At 47.6% G+C, this 18,646-nt stretch overlaps 1 protein-coding gene across 1 annotated transcript; it reads left to right on the plus strand.

Annotated features, from left to right (window-relative positions):
- Positions 1-902: 902 nt before the first annotated feature.
- On the plus strand, positions 903-17,496 carry LOC144249761 (nephrocystin-1-like). Its single transcript, XM_077791931.1, has 8 exons — positions 903-909; positions 1,145-1,310; positions 2,854-2,948; positions 4,709-4,837; positions 7,109-7,183; positions 10,203-10,285; positions 12,371-12,447; positions 13,655-17,496. The coding sequence occupies exons 3-8, from the start codon at positions 2,895-2,897 to the stop codon at positions 14,044-14,046; spliced, it is 810 nt and encodes a 269-aa protein (XP_077648057.1). The 5' UTR covers positions 903-909; positions 1,145-1,310; positions 2,854-2,894; the 3' UTR covers positions 14,047-17,496.
- The last annotated feature ends 1,150 nt before the right edge of the window (positions 17,497-18,646 follow it).

Here is an 18,646-nt window from a genome sequence, read left to right on the forward strand (position 1 = left end):
CTGGTTGAGTTCAGATTCAAACCAGGATGGAGACTCTTTGAGACTGCCTAGATCTACCCAGGCTCAGGTGTGGAAGGTGCAGGGCAGAAGGCTTCTCTTTCTGCCTTAGCAAGCCTGAGCTGCAACCAGCATTTCTCATTAGGGCTTCTGTACAAGAAGAGTAGATCATCTCATTCATGGTGTGATTTCAGAGCTCGGAATCTTTCTCATTGATCCTATCCAGATTATTTATCATTTTGGCAAAGGCTGGCATTAGATTTTAGTTATTATTTGAAAAGTCTGAAAAACCCAGAAAGGTAAGACACTATCTGTTATCCTGTCATTTAAAAAAAATGACACGACAAAATGAAAATTCTCCACCCCGTGAGTAATCACCATGAACGGTTCAGTTAGCATCTTCCTGACCTTTTACTGCTCTTCTAACTCCCAAGGAGATGCTCGGGGTGCAGGTGGTTGGGGGTGCACTTATGCAAAGCACCTGACAGCTCCTTGGGCGTCAAAAGCGGTATCATCTGCTGAATGGCAGTGCAGTTGGGGTGGGCCTGGAGCAGGAGCATTACAGTCAGAATGTACTTGAAGCAGTGATCTAGAAACACAAAGCTCTGCGCCCAGCACTATGTGGGCCCCAAGTCCTTGTGAGAGTGTAGATCCAGTGATGGCCACGTCCTCTCAGGAATTGGGTCACGTTGCAGCACTTTCCCGACATGTGCACGTGGTGTTTTCCCGTTGGGTTGGGCTTGCTGTGGTGCTGAAGGGACACAGTGGGGAGGTGAGGAATCATGGATGGAAGCGAGCAGACCACTTTTGTTTGTCCTCTCCTCTGCAGATGAACGCCGTGGATGTGTTAACCAGCATGGGGCTATCCCCGCAGGCTTCAGGCCTTCCACACTCTCCAGCTGCTGGAGGAAGGTACGGTGGCGCTCGGCCTCTGCAGCCATGCTTGGAGGCTAATTTTTCTCTGGTAGCTAAAACAAGTTGAGGAAGATGCCGAGTCTCACTTCTCTTTGGAGCATGTCCTTTCCTTGTCCCTCTTGTGACCATAAGCAAGGACTCCAGTTCTGTGAGAGGACCATCTGTTTACCTGTGTTGTGGGCTCCAGCCCTTCCCTATTCTCTTTAATTGCCAGCCCTTTCCTGCTCTCTAGCCTGCCTGTCCTGCCTTCCCCTGCCACCACTGTGAGCAGCGCACCACAGTGCCACCAGCCCATCCCGTCCCAGCGAGGAAGCCTCCCTCTTCTCCTCTTCACAGCAAGGGCTCTCCTAGAGCGTCCTCAGTGGGCTTTCTGATTCCTGTTCACCCTGGATTTCCCGGTACTTGGCAACTTTTGTCTAGAAGCTCATTTTGAAGGGGAGTCATGAGGGGCAGGCTGGCTCCTGTGTGCCTGAGCCATTAACTGTGGGTGGAAGGGCTGCTTCAAGGTTACTTCTGCTGGGAAGGTTCTTCCTGCCCCTTCCCATCCTGTAGTCTCAGGGTCCCTTCTACCTTGGCAGCGATGCCCACTCTGGCAGCGCGGCTTCCCTCCCACCCTGTGAGCACACGCACTAGTCTCATGTGCCTACTTCTCTGTTTCCCTCACTCAGCTGTGGTCAACAAGGATTCTCGGCTCCATTTCCAGCTCCTAGCACAGCCCATGGCACAGGGCAGGGACTCAAATGATTTCTTAAACAAAAAAGTGATTTTATAATAAATGTTCTTCATGATAAACTATGGAAGGGAAGTATAAAAATGCTTATGTATCTCCCATATCCTGCGTGGGCAAGGGAATGGCTTCCCTCCGGAGGGATGTGCTGGCTGGGAAGTAATAGTTAAAAAAAGTACCAGGAGATGGCCTCAGAACACAGGAAAGCAGTTTCAGAGCAGGGGCATCAAAGGGCAAAGCTGACCAGATGGGTCTAGCTCCTAACAAAGAATGGAGCCCGCGCTTGCTTTATTTATATTGGAACACATCAAAGACTTTTGGTAGAAAATTCTTCACCAAAGCAGGATAGAGGTGGGGACAGGTAGGCTGCTCCATTCCTGACAGGTCATACCCATCTCCGGTGCTGCGCAGGACCTTTTGGCAGAGTGGAGGGGGAGTTCACTTGCATTGGGTTGTCTTGATAGCAGAAGTGCCACTATATGTTCCCAAATACGAGACCTACCCCCTCGCTGGCTTCAGTGCTGAAAAGGTCCTCGTGCATTTTGTGGATGGATCCCTGCACTTTTGTGTTAAGAAGTAAAACTAGGTTCTGGGGCCGGGCTCAGTGTAGAGCGCTTGCCTAGCACATGTGAGGCACTGGGTCCATCCTCTGCACCACGGAAGAGTAAATAAATAAAATAAAGGTATTTTGTGCCTCTACAACTAAAAACATATATGTGAAGAAAGAAGCAGGGCTGGGACTGGGGCTGGGGCTCAATGGCAGAGCACTTGCCTAGCATGTGTGAGGTACCAGATTCTATCCTCAGCCCCACATATAAATAAGTAAAAATAAAGTTACATCAACAACCAAAAAAATTTTTAAAAAGAAGCAAAACTAATGGTTATGTATTTTTTCTAAAATATATAAAAAATGTTACAGATTTCTGCATTTTATAGAAATATTTGAATAAATCATCTTCACTGTGAAGCATGTTGTTGGTCTAATTTAAGATCTTCCTTAAAACTATCTTAAAGTAGTCTTTTATCAGTTTTTATCTTAAAATTTTGAGCATGATTCTATCTTGGTTCATCTGTCTTGGAAAGCAAGTTGCTAGTAAGCCCCTTAGCATTTTGGAAATATCTATTTCCTAAATTTGTAGCATAATGTCTTAGACTTTTGGTTTTGAATTTCATTCTTCTTTTCATAAGAAAATAAAGGAAAGCTGTTTTTTCAGGGAATCAGTTTCAAGCAAGTTACTTTCTGCAATCTGAGCTCATGGCGTCACAGCTGGCCTTCAGAGATCTGATGTGGGACGCGAAGACAGGCACTGTGAGTACAGCAACAGCAGAGAAGCTGCAGCCTGGCTGCCGTTGTCCTGGGGCCAGCACATGAGTGACATGTGGCTTTAAAGCAGTGGTGTTCACATAGCCAAGGCAGCACCTAGACTTGGTCCCCTGACTCTGGTTTCTCTTAGCGGTTGTGCCCTCCTCCCATCGCCACAAAGGGTGTAATACTGAGTCTCCCTGTTCATCATGCTTTACCTCAGTGTCTTCATCTGGGAAGAGGGATGACAGTCCTTCTAACATCAAGCGGTTGTGAGAATTTATGAAGGCTTTGGCAGTGCCTGGCAGAGTATGAGAATGCAGTCAGTGTTGGCCAGCACTGTGCTTTGGATAGATGCCCCACAGCCCATGGGTCAAGGCTTGCTGCCAGCCTGGGGGCTATTGGGAGGCGGTAGGACCTGGAGCTGGGGCCTAATGACGGGAAGTTAACATGGCTGAGCCACACCCATGTAGGGATTGTGGGACCCCAACCCCTGCCTCTCTCCCATCTGCTTCCTGGCTGCTGCGAGGTGACACATTACCATGTGCTCCCCGCTCTGATTCCCTGCCTTGCCACTGGCCCCAAAACAGTGGAGCCAAGCGACCATGGACTGAGACCTCTGAGACCAAGAGCTAAGCAGACTTTGCTCTCTGCAAGCTGCTCATCAGATCTCTTGCAGTGGGAAGCTGCCAGCTCCGTCAGGAAGAGTAGAAGTGACATGATCTTAGTTGAGTGGGAATGAAAAAGTCGGCAGAACTTCATGATCACACTTTTTGGGTACCACCAAGAAAAAAAGATTTTTGCTATCCCAGTATTTGAAGTAGAATATGCTCTTGATCTTTAATTCTACTTTATATCTGCCTGTAACAGATATAAACTGCATTAGAGCATGTCACTCCCTTCCCATTTACCTTGACTTTACCCCTCAGTGGTGGCCAGGGTGGTAGGAAAAGGGGGCAGAACTTGGTGCCCCTAATCCTCTCACCCTGAGCATCAACTGGCGCCTTAGTAGGAGGTGCTGTATTGCACGTGGGCAGAGGGGCTGCTTGGTGCACCAGTGCTTGAGCAGATCACAGTTAATGCCGTGAACTTGTGCCTGGGAACTAAAAACCCAACTCTCATTACTTAAATAAAAAGGTGACGGATTATTGATATTATCTTATCTTTTGCAACAATATAAATTATTTAAATGAAAAGGCTTGTGATCATAAAGCAGAATGTAAAGTTTAGCTCATTGAAGCTGTTCTTTAAAAATAAAAATACAGAATGCCAGTTTATTTATTCACAATCTGACTTTTATCTGTGAAATAGATTTGAACAGTCAGACCAAACATGACATTCTATGTCAAAGCATCTAAGAGCCAAAGAGGAGGTAGCTGGGTGACATTAATGCCAGGTATCTTGGTTGTCATGCTAGGGTAACTGTCTACAATTCCACACATCGTATGGGAATGGGCCTGGAGACTAGAATACAGTGATTCGAGGGTCAGGTCATATATTTTACCTGCTAGTACTAGTAGTCTTTCATTGAAGTTTTTAAGTAGTTAAGAAAAAAATGCAAATATTTCAAATATAACTTTATGCAAAATTTACCTGAAATAACTGGGTTTGATTTTGAACAGACTATTGAAACTCTGTGTATGTATATCCATGGAAAAGTTTTCCTTTTTGTATTCTGTGTATATCTTCTTAAGCTGTATTTTACAAATGATGCTTTGGAAATGGATTTGTACTCCTATTAATAGGTTTTTGTGTTTTTCTTTCAGATTAAGTCAAGGCCAAGTCGTGTTTCCTTGATCCTCACCCTGTGGAGCTGTAAGATGATTCCTCTCCCAGGAACGAGCATCCAGGTGCTCAGCAGACATGTTCGCCTCTGTCTGTTTGATGGCAGTAAGGTAAGCTCACTGAGTTGAACCATCTCACGCAGGATGATGGAGAAGCCCTTGTGTGGTACCACACATTAAAGGTGGAGTGCACTGTGTGTGTGTGTGTGTGTGTGGTACCGCAGTGGGTTAACCCTGGCTCTTCAGTGTGTGATGTTGGTACACACACAGTTAACCCATCTGGGCCTTAGGTTTCTTCACTTATGAGAGGGACTGGTACCTGTCTTCTAGTGTTGTGTACAGTTCAGGTCTAAGTATAGAGCATTGCATTTTTGAAAATGCAACGTATATCCAACCAAAAGAGTGATGAGGATTACAGCTTGGGTGGAGATGAGGTGGGGGGAGATGCAGGAGGCGGGAATCAACGGGATTAGTGGTGGGCTGAGTGTGGAGGGTGGAGGGAGAGCAGGTGTGGAGCGGGCAGTAGGTCTCAGACATCCACCCCTGGATAGACCATGGTCACACGCACACAGGTAGGGAGGCCTGAGGGAGGACTGGGTGTGGCGGTGCCCTGGTGGTTTTCTTCCACCTGAACTTGGAGTAAGGGTGACCACAGGGCTACTGTGCACAAAAGCACCACCGCAAACGCGCCAGGAGGTGTCAGCAGTGACCAAGAAGAGAGGACCTGCTGTACTCTCCTGTTCTCACATGAGAACCGAAAACAAAAACTAGAATTTCACTTTTATAACAGAAAATATGGGATTCATTTTTTATCCAGATCCTAGAAGTTCATTTATGAAATTAATTTTTATCAGAGTTCGAAATCGAGAAGTTTTACATCACATTTAATAGTTAGAAAAATGCATTATTTGCTTTTTGAAGGCTTCTTTAACAAATCTAGCCTATTACAAATGGAAAGCGCTGTTGTGGAGCCTGGGCAGCGCCAAGCCAGGACGCCCTCCCAGCACCCACCGTCCTTGCAGGGCAGGTGCACCTGCACCTGCAGCGTCGGGGGGAGCCTCAAGCCTCTGGGTCTGCTGCCTGCTTTTCTTTTTTGTTTTATTTTCTAGGGCTCGGAGGGAGCCCGGCTTTGTTCTCTCTCCTTGTTGTCCTCTGTTCTCTTTCCTCCTTCTTGCGTGTGGCTTAGACGTTTCTTAGAACTCCATTCTGAATTATCCTTGGTGTTGAGTGGTCTCTCTGGGTGGCTTCCTGGGTGCTTGCTGTAGGTGTCATTTTAGACACCCAGCTAATCACAGTGACCACAGGCAGCGTTCTGGTTGGAGGGAGAGGCAGAGACTGCCCCTCTCTCTAATTTTCTTTGTCCTCATTCACTCACAACTGGCTTGCTCATTTCCTCTACATACACTGAAACCACATCACCCAGTCTTACAGTTTTTGCTTCAACCATCAACTGAGAAAATTAGTAGTATTTAGTCAGATCTTTACTGTTCTCATTGATCTCCTTCCTGATGTTCCAAGATTCCTTCTTTAGCTTGTCCTTTCTGTACAGAGAGTGTCCTTTAACCATCCTTTCAGGGTGACAGATTCTCTTAAACTAGCTTTATCTGAGTATCTGTCTCCCTTCCTTCCTAAAGGACCTTTCCATTAGATGTCGGACTCTGGATTGACAGTTCGTCTACCACTAAAACAACGTGGTGCCACCTCTTCCTGGCCTCTGGTTTCTGCCGAGACACCCACTGCCATCTGAGTCATTCCCCTGGCTTAACCTGGCTGTTTTTCTCTCTTGCTACCTTCGGTGTATTTTTTTTCCTGTTTACTTTAGAAGTGTGTTGTACCTGGCACAAACCCTTTTGGATCTCCCCTGTTTGGAATTTGCTCAGCTTCTTAAATCTGTAGGTTTCTGACTTTGGCTGAAATTGGGAATTTTTCAGGCATTATTTCCTACAGTACCTTTGAAACTCCTCTCCTCTGGGACTCTGATGACACAAGTGTTAGATCTTCTGTTTTAATCCTATAGGCTTCTGAGGTTTCTACCTGAAGTGTCACTTCCTCTTCTAGTAAGCATATCTCAGATATGAGTATTCACTTGATGTGGTTTATTACTGTCACAAGGGCACAAATCTGAATCTGTTTTATCAGCTCCTTCATTGTTTTATTAATAAGTATTGGGACCATTGTTTTCACTGTTTGAAAAGTTAGATGCATACTGTATTGGATGTAGAAAGAAACCCAGATCTTACAGAACTGCATGAAATAAAAAATGGAAGCCCCTCCTCTCCCTCTGCCCTGACCAGTATAGCCACTGGTAATTATCTGGGACTCAGAAGGGTGATGTTTCCAAGAACTTCCTACAGCCTGATCTGAAATCGGAAAATCTTTCAGGTCCTGAGCAACATTCACACTGTGAGGGCCACGTGGCAACCCCAAAAGCCCAAAACCTGGGCCTTTTCTCCCCAGGTAAGAAATCTGCTGAGTAGCAGAACAGGAAACACCCTGCTTTCCTCCTAGGCGATCAGCAGTTAAGACCTAAGACGAGGCTGTGGAAGCGTCACATTTAGCACAGAACACATGGAGCCACATGTGAACCCTTAGATTCTTTACTGTTCCAGGAGGACTTTGATTAAAATTATTTGTGTTTCTGACTCACCAAGGTTACAATTCCAATGAATCATCCTATTCATTGGATTTCAATTTTAGGAAATGCCCATTTGATGAAAAATGCAGACAAGAAGATAAAATTTAGGAAGTGAGGTGTTTTTCAGAAATGGAGTCTTACAACTGCACTAATGACAGTTGTGTTTTCCTCTGATGAAATGAAAGGTGACGCCTAGGGAACCAGTCCACTCCGGACTGTCAGAACTGGGAGGAGGTTAAGGTTTATACCACTGAGTCAGGCTCGCAGGGATGGATGCTAGTGAATCCAAGGTGTCTCTCTGTTCTTTTTATAATACGAATTGTCTGTGGTTCACCTACTTCCACCCCCAGGTTTCATTACTTGAGTGTTTACTTCCCTCCCTCAACTAACTCCCTTTGTTACTGCACCCTAATTACCCTTCTCCTAATAAAGATCTTAACACAAATGGGGGTTCATCGAGAGGGCACTGGCTGTGAGTGAGGCCCGCAGCTCGCTGGGTGCTGCAGGCATCCTTGCTTGACTACAGCACAATGCCTGAAAGTGAGCGTGGCCTCCTGACCTCCTGACCTCGCTGCCTCCAGGGAGACACACCACATATTTTTGGGTCTGTCATTTCACAGTTCTGTGACGCACAGTTGTGTGTCATGCTTTCTCAGGATATAAAGGTGAGCTTTGGGAGGAATAACTAAGTGCTTGTCACCTTCCTGAATGAACTGAGGTATCTGTTACGTGCCCACATTCTTCCTAGGTGCATGAGGGTTTACTTGTATGTCAGTGGGGAAGAAACACAGCTGCAAATAATAAGAATGCTCTCTACTTAGGATGCTCTAGCCACGCACAGGCCCTTGGGTCCCTGCTTTATTCAATCCTTAGAGTCGCCCTGTGGCGGGGGGTGGGGGGGGGCGCTATGGATTACTCCGATCAGGCAGGCTGTGAGGATATGGGTCTCCAAGCGCTTTGGGAAACACAGAGGAGGGGGAAGTTAATTCTAGCCCTTGAGCCTCAGGAGGTTTTGTAAAAGAAAACTAGACCTCAAAGACCGGGTAGGGTTTTATAGGCAAGAAAGGGAGGATGTGCTGTGTAGGGAGAGGGGTGGGAGGAGCCCAAGGGGAGGGGGCTTGTTCCAGGCAGGCATCAGGAAAGCCCAGCAGACGTGTGCCCAGCCACTCAATTCTGTTTAAAATGAACAGCGATTGGCATAAAAACCTTATAACATATGCCAAGTGGGCCTTGAGCACCTCCGGGTGGTTTGCCGCACAGGTTGTATGTTAGCCCTGCTCGGTGAAAAGTAAGTGAAGAGAAAGGCGTTTCCCTCAACAAGGGAGCTGAGTGTGTTCACCAAGTCCGTGGTGTGGATGGGTCAGTCCATCTGCTGTTAACTTTCCTTAAAAGTCCTTTGTGGTAATGCAGAGGCACAAGCCTTGTGCCTTGGACAGGACAGACCGCCCCTTCCCACTGTGCACTGTGGTCAGTAACCCACGTTTCTTTATCGTTCCGGGTCACTGGCATCTTGCCATGCTTGCTCCATGGCGACTGTTTTATCAGGTCCAATTCTTCATCTCCAGACCTGGGAATATTATTTGAACTTGGAATTTCTTATATTCGAAATGTATGTCAGGCGCAAGATAAATGTCACTTTATAATATACCAGTTAAAAGGGAATTGGCAGGCCGGGTGCCGTTGTGCAGGCCTGTGATTTCAGTGACTCAGGAGGCTGAGCAGGAAGATGGCAAGTTCAAAGCCAGCCTCAGCAACTTTGAGAGGACCTAAGCAACTTAGTGAGACCCTGTCTCTAAATAAAAAATTCAAAGGGATGGGGGTGTGGCTCAGTGGTGAAGCACCCCTGGGATCAGTTCCCAATACAAGAAAAAAAAAAAAAAAAAGGAGTGCTGGAGTGTGTGTGTCTGTGAGTGAAGTCCTAGAGGGTTTCCCTAGGTGGGATTTTCATCTCTGGTGGAGCGAGCTGGCAGTGCTCATGATTCTTATGCAGTGCTGCTTTCTCAGTGGCAATTAGATGAACAGGACCTGCTTACATGTATAGCACCAGTGAACGCCAGAGCTCCTAGAGAACAGAAATTCAGAACAGAAGGGGTTTTCAGAAATTGATCAGAAGCACTGTGGCACTCCAACCCCGGGACCCAGTGCACCTGGCCCTGCAGTCAGCAAATCTTATTGAGAGACCTGGCCAAGTGGCGGTTCTGTGCAGGGAACACCAGAAGCATGGTGCCATGTGAACTGCTGGAGCCGAGGCGTGGCCATACTAGCAGCCCTCCATCTCCCACCCCCTAGCAGCATCTAAATGCAGTATAGGAACCCGGCCCCTCGTAGCCCAGAGCCACCATAGGTACCCTGTGTACTGTATCATCCCGTGTTTCTTTAGGACAAGTAAACCCAGGGGAGTCGCAGATGAGTCAGAGCGAGGAGAGGAGCAGCCCGGAGCCAGGCCCAGTGGCCTCTGGCAGTGGACAGTGGGGCAGACTTCCAGGTGTCAAGGCCTTTGCATGCTGAATCCCCACAGTCCACTGCAGGGAGACAGAGCTTGCTGATCCAGGAGCACCCATGTGCCTCTGGGTGATGCCACAGGAAGTGCTCAGCTCCTGAGGCACCTGTTGGCATGTCATTAGTTTCAGGGATTTTCAAGGGCAATTTTGACAAAATGTGAGCATCACTTAAAGTGCCACCTGTGCTGTACTGTGGGACCCACCACGTTTCATTTGATTTTCTGGGGCAGAACTACTTAGCCCTAAGCGGGGATACTGGTCTTGTTCCTTTCAGGGGCTTGCATGTGCTTATAATTTGACTCGTTCAGATGTTGTTTCTCAGACTTGTTTTATTTCCTAGTCAGCGGGTGAGAGAGGAGAGTTAAGTTGCGGCTGGGTGTTTCTCAGGCTCTTCGATGCCAGTGGCGTTCCGATACCAGCAAAGTAAGTGCACTGTGTATTCCTAGCAGTTGTGTGATTTTGTAGAAGTTCTTTTTTTAGAATCAAGGAACTCAGGTTTGTTCTGTTGGCATGTCAACAGCTTTTGGGGTGAGGGCTTTTAATGTTGATTTTAGTGTTGTATAAAGTAGTGTACGAAAGCAACACATGCACTCTCACCCAGAGAGGGAGAAGGACACATAGGACATGTTCTAGAATATGCTTGCACTGTCTGCCTGCTGGGACTGTTCCCTGAAGTACTGGCACATTCCACCATGCTGAAAACAGTGCAAAAGCTAAGTCCAGGGTCCCCAGGTCCTCTGTGAATCTGTGTAGGACATTGAAATTATAGCAGTTTTTTTAATATTTATTTTTTAGTTGTAGTTGGACACAATACCTTTATTTATTTTTATGTGGTACTGAGGACTGAACCCAGGGCCCCGCACTTGCTAGGCAAGTGCTCTACCTCAGGCCCAGCCCTCCTGTAAGCAAATTTAAACTTTAAAAGCACAGTGCAAGCTAGAAGCAAATATCATCATGCATACCACAAAGTTGGAATGTTGTTAGCCCTAACGTAAAAAGAGCCCTTGAAAACTAATAAGTAAAAGATCATCTGAATTTTTATTTATTTATTTATTGGTTCCAGTGATTGAACCCAGGGGTGCTTAACCACTGAGCCACATCTCCAGCCCTCTTTATTTTTTATTTTGAGACAGAGTCTCGCTGAGTTACTTAGGACCTTACTAAGTTACTGAGGCTGGCTTTGACTTGTGATCCGTCTGCCTCAGCCTCCCAAGTCACTGGGGTCATAGGCATGTGCCTCCTCACCCAGCTCATATGAATTTTTAAATGGGGAAAATAAAGATCTAAGTCTAGGATATAAACAGGACATTCACCGAGGGCTACAGATGGACAAGCAGTAGGTAGGATGGTGATCAGATTCTAAATTTGTCATTACGGAAACTCAGGGTGCTGGGTCCCACACTGCCTGTATAACAGGAGGTATGCGCCACAGTATCCAAATTCCCCCCACCTTTAATCTGGGGGAATAATTCCTACCCCACAAGCTGCTGGTGAGGATTAACTTGGATAACATGCCCTGCACAGCCTCCTTACCACTGAACCCTAGTTTCTAGCCTCATCCTAGCCGGAGCAGGAGGGGCGCCCCATTATCAGGAGTGAATACAGAAACTCAAGTTTCTTATGATTCTTTAAAAAATATGTTCAGGGTTTTCACTTATACTTAGAAAAAAAAAAATAAGGAAACATCCAAAATTCCACCTTGGCAAAGTGAGGTCCCAATTATTTCCTAGGAGGTGGAGCTCGATTGATAGGGAAGCATTCTGATGTGTATTGTGAGGCACAGGGAGTCACAGGGTGGGTGACAGACAGGGCAGGAGACTTACTGAACTAGGGGGAAGGACAGAGGAATTTTTCACTTTTCACGTGTCCTGTCTATGCCATTCCAACATTTTTCTTAAATATTTATTTTTTAGTTATAGGTAGACACAATATTTTAATTTTTTATTTTATGTGGTGCTGAGGATCGAACCCAGTGCCTCACGCATGCTAGGCAAGTGCTCTACCTCCAAGCCACAACCCCAGCCCCCATTCCAACATTTTACAACGATCTGTGTTACTGTTTTATTTTAAAAATCATGTAAATTCATAATGGCTTAATTTCAAATATTGATTCAACACATTTAAAAACAGTAATTACTTGCTATTAACAAGTCATTCAAGTCAAAACATCTTTATTTTTATTTGTTTATTTTTATGTGGTGCTGAGGACCGAACCCAGTGCCTCACGTGTGCAAGGCAAGTGCTCTACCACTGAGCTACAGCCCCAGGCCCATGTTAATAACAAAAATCTTTCTCATTTTCTTATAAGTACATTTCCTGTGTTGATGCTTGGGACAGAGTCTCTTTGCTGAGATGACACCCCATGGAAGGGTCAACACTGTCATTCTCACTCATCAATGAGACATAATTAGAATGAATACATTTGTGCTAAAAATGTTTCACTTCTGGTTCGGGTGTCTATGGAAGGCCCGCCAGGCGCAGCCATCATAGTGTGTTATTCCTTCACAGAACTTACGAGCTCTTCTTGAATGGTGGCACTCCTTATGAAAAAGGTGTTGAAGTGGACCCTTCAGTGTCCAGAAGAGGTACTGCAGTGGTGCGCTGCCTTCTGTCAGCTTTCCGTCGCTGTGACAACGTACCTAAGATATTCAAATTCAGAAGAAAGAGGTTTATTTTGTTTCGCGGGTTTCCGTCCATGATTGCTTGGCCGTTGCTTTGAGCCTGTGACATCATGGTGGGAGCACATGGCAGGGGAGGCCTGTTCATCTCATGGTTGCCAGGACTCAGAGGAAGGGTTGGGGTCCAGTATCTTCAACTGACCAGTGTCCTAGCCTCCTCCCATAAGGCCCCATGTCTTAAAGGTCCCACACCTTCTCCCTCAGTGCCACAAGCTGGTGACCAGGCCTTTCATTTGTGGGCCTTTGGGGAACACCTCAGATCCAAACCGTGGCACCTCCTTTTCCTTAAAGATGAAACAAATGGCAGAGGCTTCAGAGAAGGCAGCCATATTCCAGTAAGCATGACAGTTTCTACTTGGATTCACATGTTTTAAGATGTGCCATTTGGTGATGTGATCTTAGTCATTTTTATCTAAGTGATTGTTATTTTGGTAGCACGTGTAAGACTATAATGTTGAAAATCGTGAGAAATGGGGCCCTGCGTTAGTTCTGTCGCTGAACGCTGAGCTGATGCTGTGGCAGGTACAGAGTGAGTGAAGCCGGCTGCCTCAGAGATGGCCCATTTCAGGGTCAGGGCGTGTAGGCATTGAAATTGTGACATGCATGCCACTTCACCCTCCAGCCACCCTCCAGGAAGAAGGAGCACCCGTCAGTATGTCTGTTGGCCAGGGGACACCAGGGAAGGGAGTGGAGGGCAGCACAGATGGGCCCTCCCTCGGGGAGCTGTGGGCTGACGGCTGAAGCCCCCTCGCACGCCTCAGCCCTCCCGTCCTTGTGTGGTCCAGGACACCAACCCTGGCTGCTGCCCCAGTGCCAGGCTCTCTCCTCCTTGGAACAGGAAGGAGTTGGGGTTTGGGTGCAGGTGCTTCTTCCTGGGGCCGCATGTGCCCTTCCCCCTTTCCCTGCGTGCTGCTGCGGCTATCTGCCCTAGTGGCCGGGGGTGCTGTAGGGAGGCCCCAGGTTGCTGTCACCCCCAGGTCTCTTCTGACAGCCGGAGGGATGTGGGCGCCTCCTGCCTGCTGTAACCACCAGTTGTGCTGACCTCTCACTTAATAGTCTTACCAAACGCCCGTTCCGAGTGCTGACAGATATGGGTCTGTTTCTGTTTTGACAGCGCAAGGCAGTGTTTTCCAGCAGATGATGACCATGCGGAGGCAGCCTCAACTCCTGGTGAAACTGAGGTCTCTCACCCAAAGGTCACGGAGCATGCTCAGGTGCGTCCCGCTCCAGGTGGCATCTGCCTTGGGTCCCCCCTGCTTGGCTGTCTCTTGTCAGTTACTTTTTCCCCCATTAATTATTTTTGCCAAAGAGCAGAAGAGAAATAGAAAAATAATAAAGCTTAGCATCATTTACTCTTCTTTACCACTTAGCTCAATGACAGACTTGGTAATAAATCCTTCAGCTACTTTGGAACAAATGAGACTTACCAATGCTTGGGCCTATCTTCAGGGAAATCTTTTTTTACTTATTCTTTTTGGTTTTATAGGACAGGAGAATGTATTTTGACATATCCTACATACATGGTGTTCGACTTCACATTCTTGTGGTTGTACATAGTGTGGAGTTCCACTGGTCGGGGGTTCATATATGAACACAGGAAAGTGACGTCCCACTCATTCTGCTGTCTTTCCTATTTCCAGCCCCTCTCCCTTCCCCTCATATTCTTTGTCTAATCCAATGAACTTTTCTTCTTCCCTCCCCTCCCCTTATTGTGCGTTAGCATCTGCATATCAGAGAGAACATTTGGCCTTTGGTTTTTGGGGACTGACTAGCATATTTCAATTAGCATGATAATCTCCAGTTCCATCCATTTATTGGCAAATGCTATAGTTTCATTCTTCTTTAGGCTAAGTAATGCTCTCTTGTGTGTATAGATACCACATTTTCTTCATCCATTCATCTGTTGAAGGGTACCTAGGTTGGTTCCATAGCTTGGCTAGTGTGAATTGAGCTGCTATAAACACTGATGTGGCCAAGTCACTACAGTATGAACTTTTTTTTTTTTTTTTTTTTAATGTTAGGTTTATTTAGGTTTGACTTGCATGCAGTAAAATTTATGATTTTGGGGGTTGCAGTTCCTGGAGTTTTGACAAATGTACCGATCACATGACAATCACCACAATCCAAAGAATATTCCCTTTGCTCTCAAAGGTTCTTTTGTGTCCCTCTGTGGTCAGCTCCTAGCCCCGGCCTCGGGGAAGCACTCCTCAGTTTTCTTCCCCAGCACTTTGGCCTTTCCTAGATGACATAGGTGGATTCATGCGGCCTCTGAGTCTGGCGTCTTGGACCATCATACATCCGAGGCTCGTCCGCACTGTTGCCTGTGTTAGTGATTTGTTCCTGTTCATTCTAAATGGTAACTGCTGCATTTGATGGACATGCCACCATGTGTTTATCATCCTCTAGTTGGTGGTCATTTGGGTTTTTCTAGGTTTGGGTAACTATAAATAACTCTGGTCTAAATATTTGCATACACGTTTCTGCGTGTGTGGACGTGAGGCTACCTACATCTCAAGTAGGACTGCCTAGCAAAGGGTTTGCTGTTACATCTGGTGTTGGTCTGGCTGCTTCCCTGAACGCCTGTGCCATTGACCCTCTCACCCTCACTGTGCACGTGTTTCAGTGATTCCGTGTTCTTGGCAGCATATGGTATGATTTTTCTGTTTAGACCAGTTTAAAAAGTGAACAGCAGTTTCTCACCATGGTTTCATTTGCCTTTTCCTGGGGAGATCCCAGAGCTTCCAGTTCTCACTGGATGCCCTGTAGTCATGTAACCTTCTCTCGGGGTTTCAGTGGCTGCCTCTTTAAAATGGGGATAATAGCAATATCAATTCCCTCCAGCTGTAATGAGGTTTAATTGAAAGCAAGTATATAAAACACTTAGTCCATATTTATAGTCCCTGGCTATAGGGAAACACAATGGTGTTGGCTATAATTATCTATATCATAATTATTTTATATCCAAATAAATGTCAGTGCACACCAGATAGATACATGTTGCCATTTCCTGAAATTTGTTCAAATGAAGAGATGCAACGCAGCTGGTAGGATTGAGGAATTTAAAACAGTTGTTAACCGATTGGAGGGATAAGAGGGCCTTCCTCCAGGTCACACAGGGGACACGAGACGGTGAGCCTGATGCAGGTTGGGGAGCAGCAGGGGAAGCAGCCTGAGTGGTGGCTTCCGTCCCTGGGTCAGGGCCTTGCTTTAAATATCCCCTGTTCCTTCTCCAGAGCTGACAGGTGCTTGTCGTCACACACGGTGTTGAGTCTTTCAGTAACTGTTAATAAGGTGCTCCTGGGGATTCATCTCTCTCCTTACCTGCCCCGCCTCTTTTTTCTTTCCTGGATGTTCGTGGCCCTTTTTTGGCAAATCTTTCCTCAGAAAATTGTGTTTTTTTTCCCAGTGTGAGGAGAGCAGCACAGTAGCGGTCTTTGTCAGGGGCCAGCCGGATCCCATGGGGCCTAGTTCTCCCTCTTCTGCTGCTGCCAGCCGCTCCTCCGGGAGCCCAGGGCACCCATGCAGCCCTGTCAGCATAGCGCTTCCGGCAGTTTCTGTGGCTCCAGATACTAGCTTTTAGGTCCTTTCACCATCTCAAGGTCAGGTTTGACTGTGGTGCAGGGGGTGGATGAAACTAGGAGCACTCTTCTGTGTGTTGGCTTACTAAGAAGGGCCCTGGGTCCTTGTCCCCAACCTCAGGGACTGAGGCTCTTGCTTGAGTGTAGTGCACACGGGCACCCAGACCTTTGGTATCAGAGCATGCCTCTCAGGAGCCCTGCTGCTGCCGCCCCTGCCACTTACCCAGACTTGAGGGTTGTCCTGGCATTGCCTCTGCACATGGCGGGATCCTGCCGTGTGCGCCCCTGGTGATGCTAAGGGTGGGTTTGGGCACCCTGCTGGTGTGACCCAGGGACAGGCTGGCTCACCGACAGCAGGCCATGGCAGTGAAGCCAGAGGCCCTAGGCCTTTCCAAAGCCGTGGACCATGGGCTGCTGTGTACGTAGGTCAAGGTCAGGGGCTGGATGCGAACTTTAGGATGTGGCTGCCCTGCCTGAGAACCTGGAGGGGCAAAGGCAGGACTGACCCAACTGGGCATCCTCGCCACCCATCCTGCTACCTACAGAGAGAAGGGAGCGAGTGTGGCACCTGCAGCCCTCTCCTCTCTTTCCAAGGAGCATCCACCTCCAGCCCCACCTGTCCTGCCTACCAGCTCCAACTTGGCTCAGCCACGTCTCTGCTCACAGGAGACAGGAGGGGTCTTTCCAGGACGCCAGCGAGCACAGAACAGTGGAGCAGCAGCGCCAAGAGCAGGAAGCCCAGTATCTGTCTCAGAGCCCATTGTCCCCTAGGGCCCTAGCTGCCCCAGCCCACAGTCTTACATGAGTGTAGCCTGTGGGTGTCAGGAGACCTTGAAAATGAGGATGAAGCTGGGCAGACCCGTGCTCCCTGGAGAGAGCTCCAGGGTCCTACACAGGGGCCCAGCAGACTGTTCAGCGAGCTGGCTGGGCTGGGACAGGCTAGGGGGCGCTGTCAATGTGGCAGGGAGCACACAGGTGTCTCAGGCTCCCTAAGGCTTGGCTTTCTGACTCTGGAGCTATTCCAGATCTAACTTAGTGCTCTATATTGTTTAGCCTTCTCTCAGGGTTAAATAGGAATTACCTTTCTCGTTCAGGAGCTCTTGTACAAAGGGTTCAATTTGCAGTGATCAGGTTCTCAGCCCCTTAGGGGAGGGGAAGCTCCGAATTTGAACTCTGAGTTCTGAGCACCAAGAAGTGCTGGCCTGCAGAAGCAAGCTATGTGCACGTGTGTGTGGCGGTGCTAGAAATGGACTTCCCTTTGCCTTTTTGATGCATTCTTTTTTATTTTTTTAATTTTTATTGTTGGTTGTTCAAAACATTACATAGTTCTTGATATATCATATTTCACACTTTGATTCAAGTGGGTTATGAACTCCCATTTTTACCCCGTATACAGATTGCAGAATCACATCAGTTATACTTCCATTGATTTACATATTGCCATACTAGTGTCTGTTGTATTCTGCTGCCTTTCCTATCCTCTACTATCCCCCCTCCCCTCCCCTCCCCTCCCCTCCCCTCCCTTCTTCTCTCTCTACCCCCTCTACTGTAATTCATTTCTCCCCCTTGTATTATTTTTCCCTTACCCCTCACTTCCTCTTGTATGTAATTTTGTATAACCCTGAGGGTCTGCTTCCATTTCCATGCAATTTCCCTTCTCTCTCCCTTTCCCTCCCACCTCTCATCCCTGTTTAATGTTAATCTTCTTCTCATGCTCTTTGTCCCTACTCTGTTCTTAGTTACTCTCCTTGATGCATTCTTTTCTTCTCTTTTAATGCTGTTATATTATTGCTAAAAATAAATAGGATATGGCCTACCTGAGGCCCATTCACCCCAATCACAGCACCTCTGCCACCAGAGACTGCTGGTCCCCGTGTGAGGTCAAGAGGATATGTTCTTACTTCTTCAACTCAGCTAACCTTTGGTGACACAGAACTTTCTGGCCATCTTAGGTTTGGAAAAATCAGGAGGTTTCTCTAAAGGAATTAAAAAAAAAAAAAAAAAAAGGTAAGCAGCATTGCCTCATGGAGTGGGAAGGTGCCAGAAGGAAAGGCGTGCCCACTGTGGGAGTGCCGTGCCTGCCAGACAGATGAACAGGGAGGTGGGCAGCAAACAGCAAAGGAGGGGGTGAGAAGGAAGGAAGGAAGGAGGGCTCCACCCTTCCCCTGCACAACACAGCCACCACTGTTACTCAGCAGCAGCTGGAACACAGGCCATGGGGGCCTGGGGCAGAACAGCCTCTGGAGTCGCAGCATGACTGCTGGGTGCACGAGGCACTGAGGCTGACAGTCTTCAAGTCCCAGGTCAGGAGTAGACGTGGGAACCTGAGTGGCTTCAAAGAGGGCTGAGGCTGCTCCCGCCTAGAGGTGGGGGAGGGAGAGCTGGCCGGGAGCAGCCAGGGTCTACTCGCCCACAGGAGAGTGGGACCCCTGGAGGACTCTGCCACCGCCCTGGAGCCTTGGTCCCTGGTTGCCTGTCCCCTGGAGCCACCAGGGTGGTCCCCACGGCGCCCACCCCGCTGTCCAGGT

This window comes from Urocitellus parryii, chromosome 12 (assembly GCF_045843805.1).
Source record: "Urocitellus parryii isolate mUroPar1 chromosome 12, mUroPar1.hap1, whole genome shotgun sequence".
NCBI classification, from domain to species: Eukaryota; Metazoa; Chordata; class Mammalia; order Rodentia; family Sciuridae; genus Urocitellus; species Urocitellus parryii.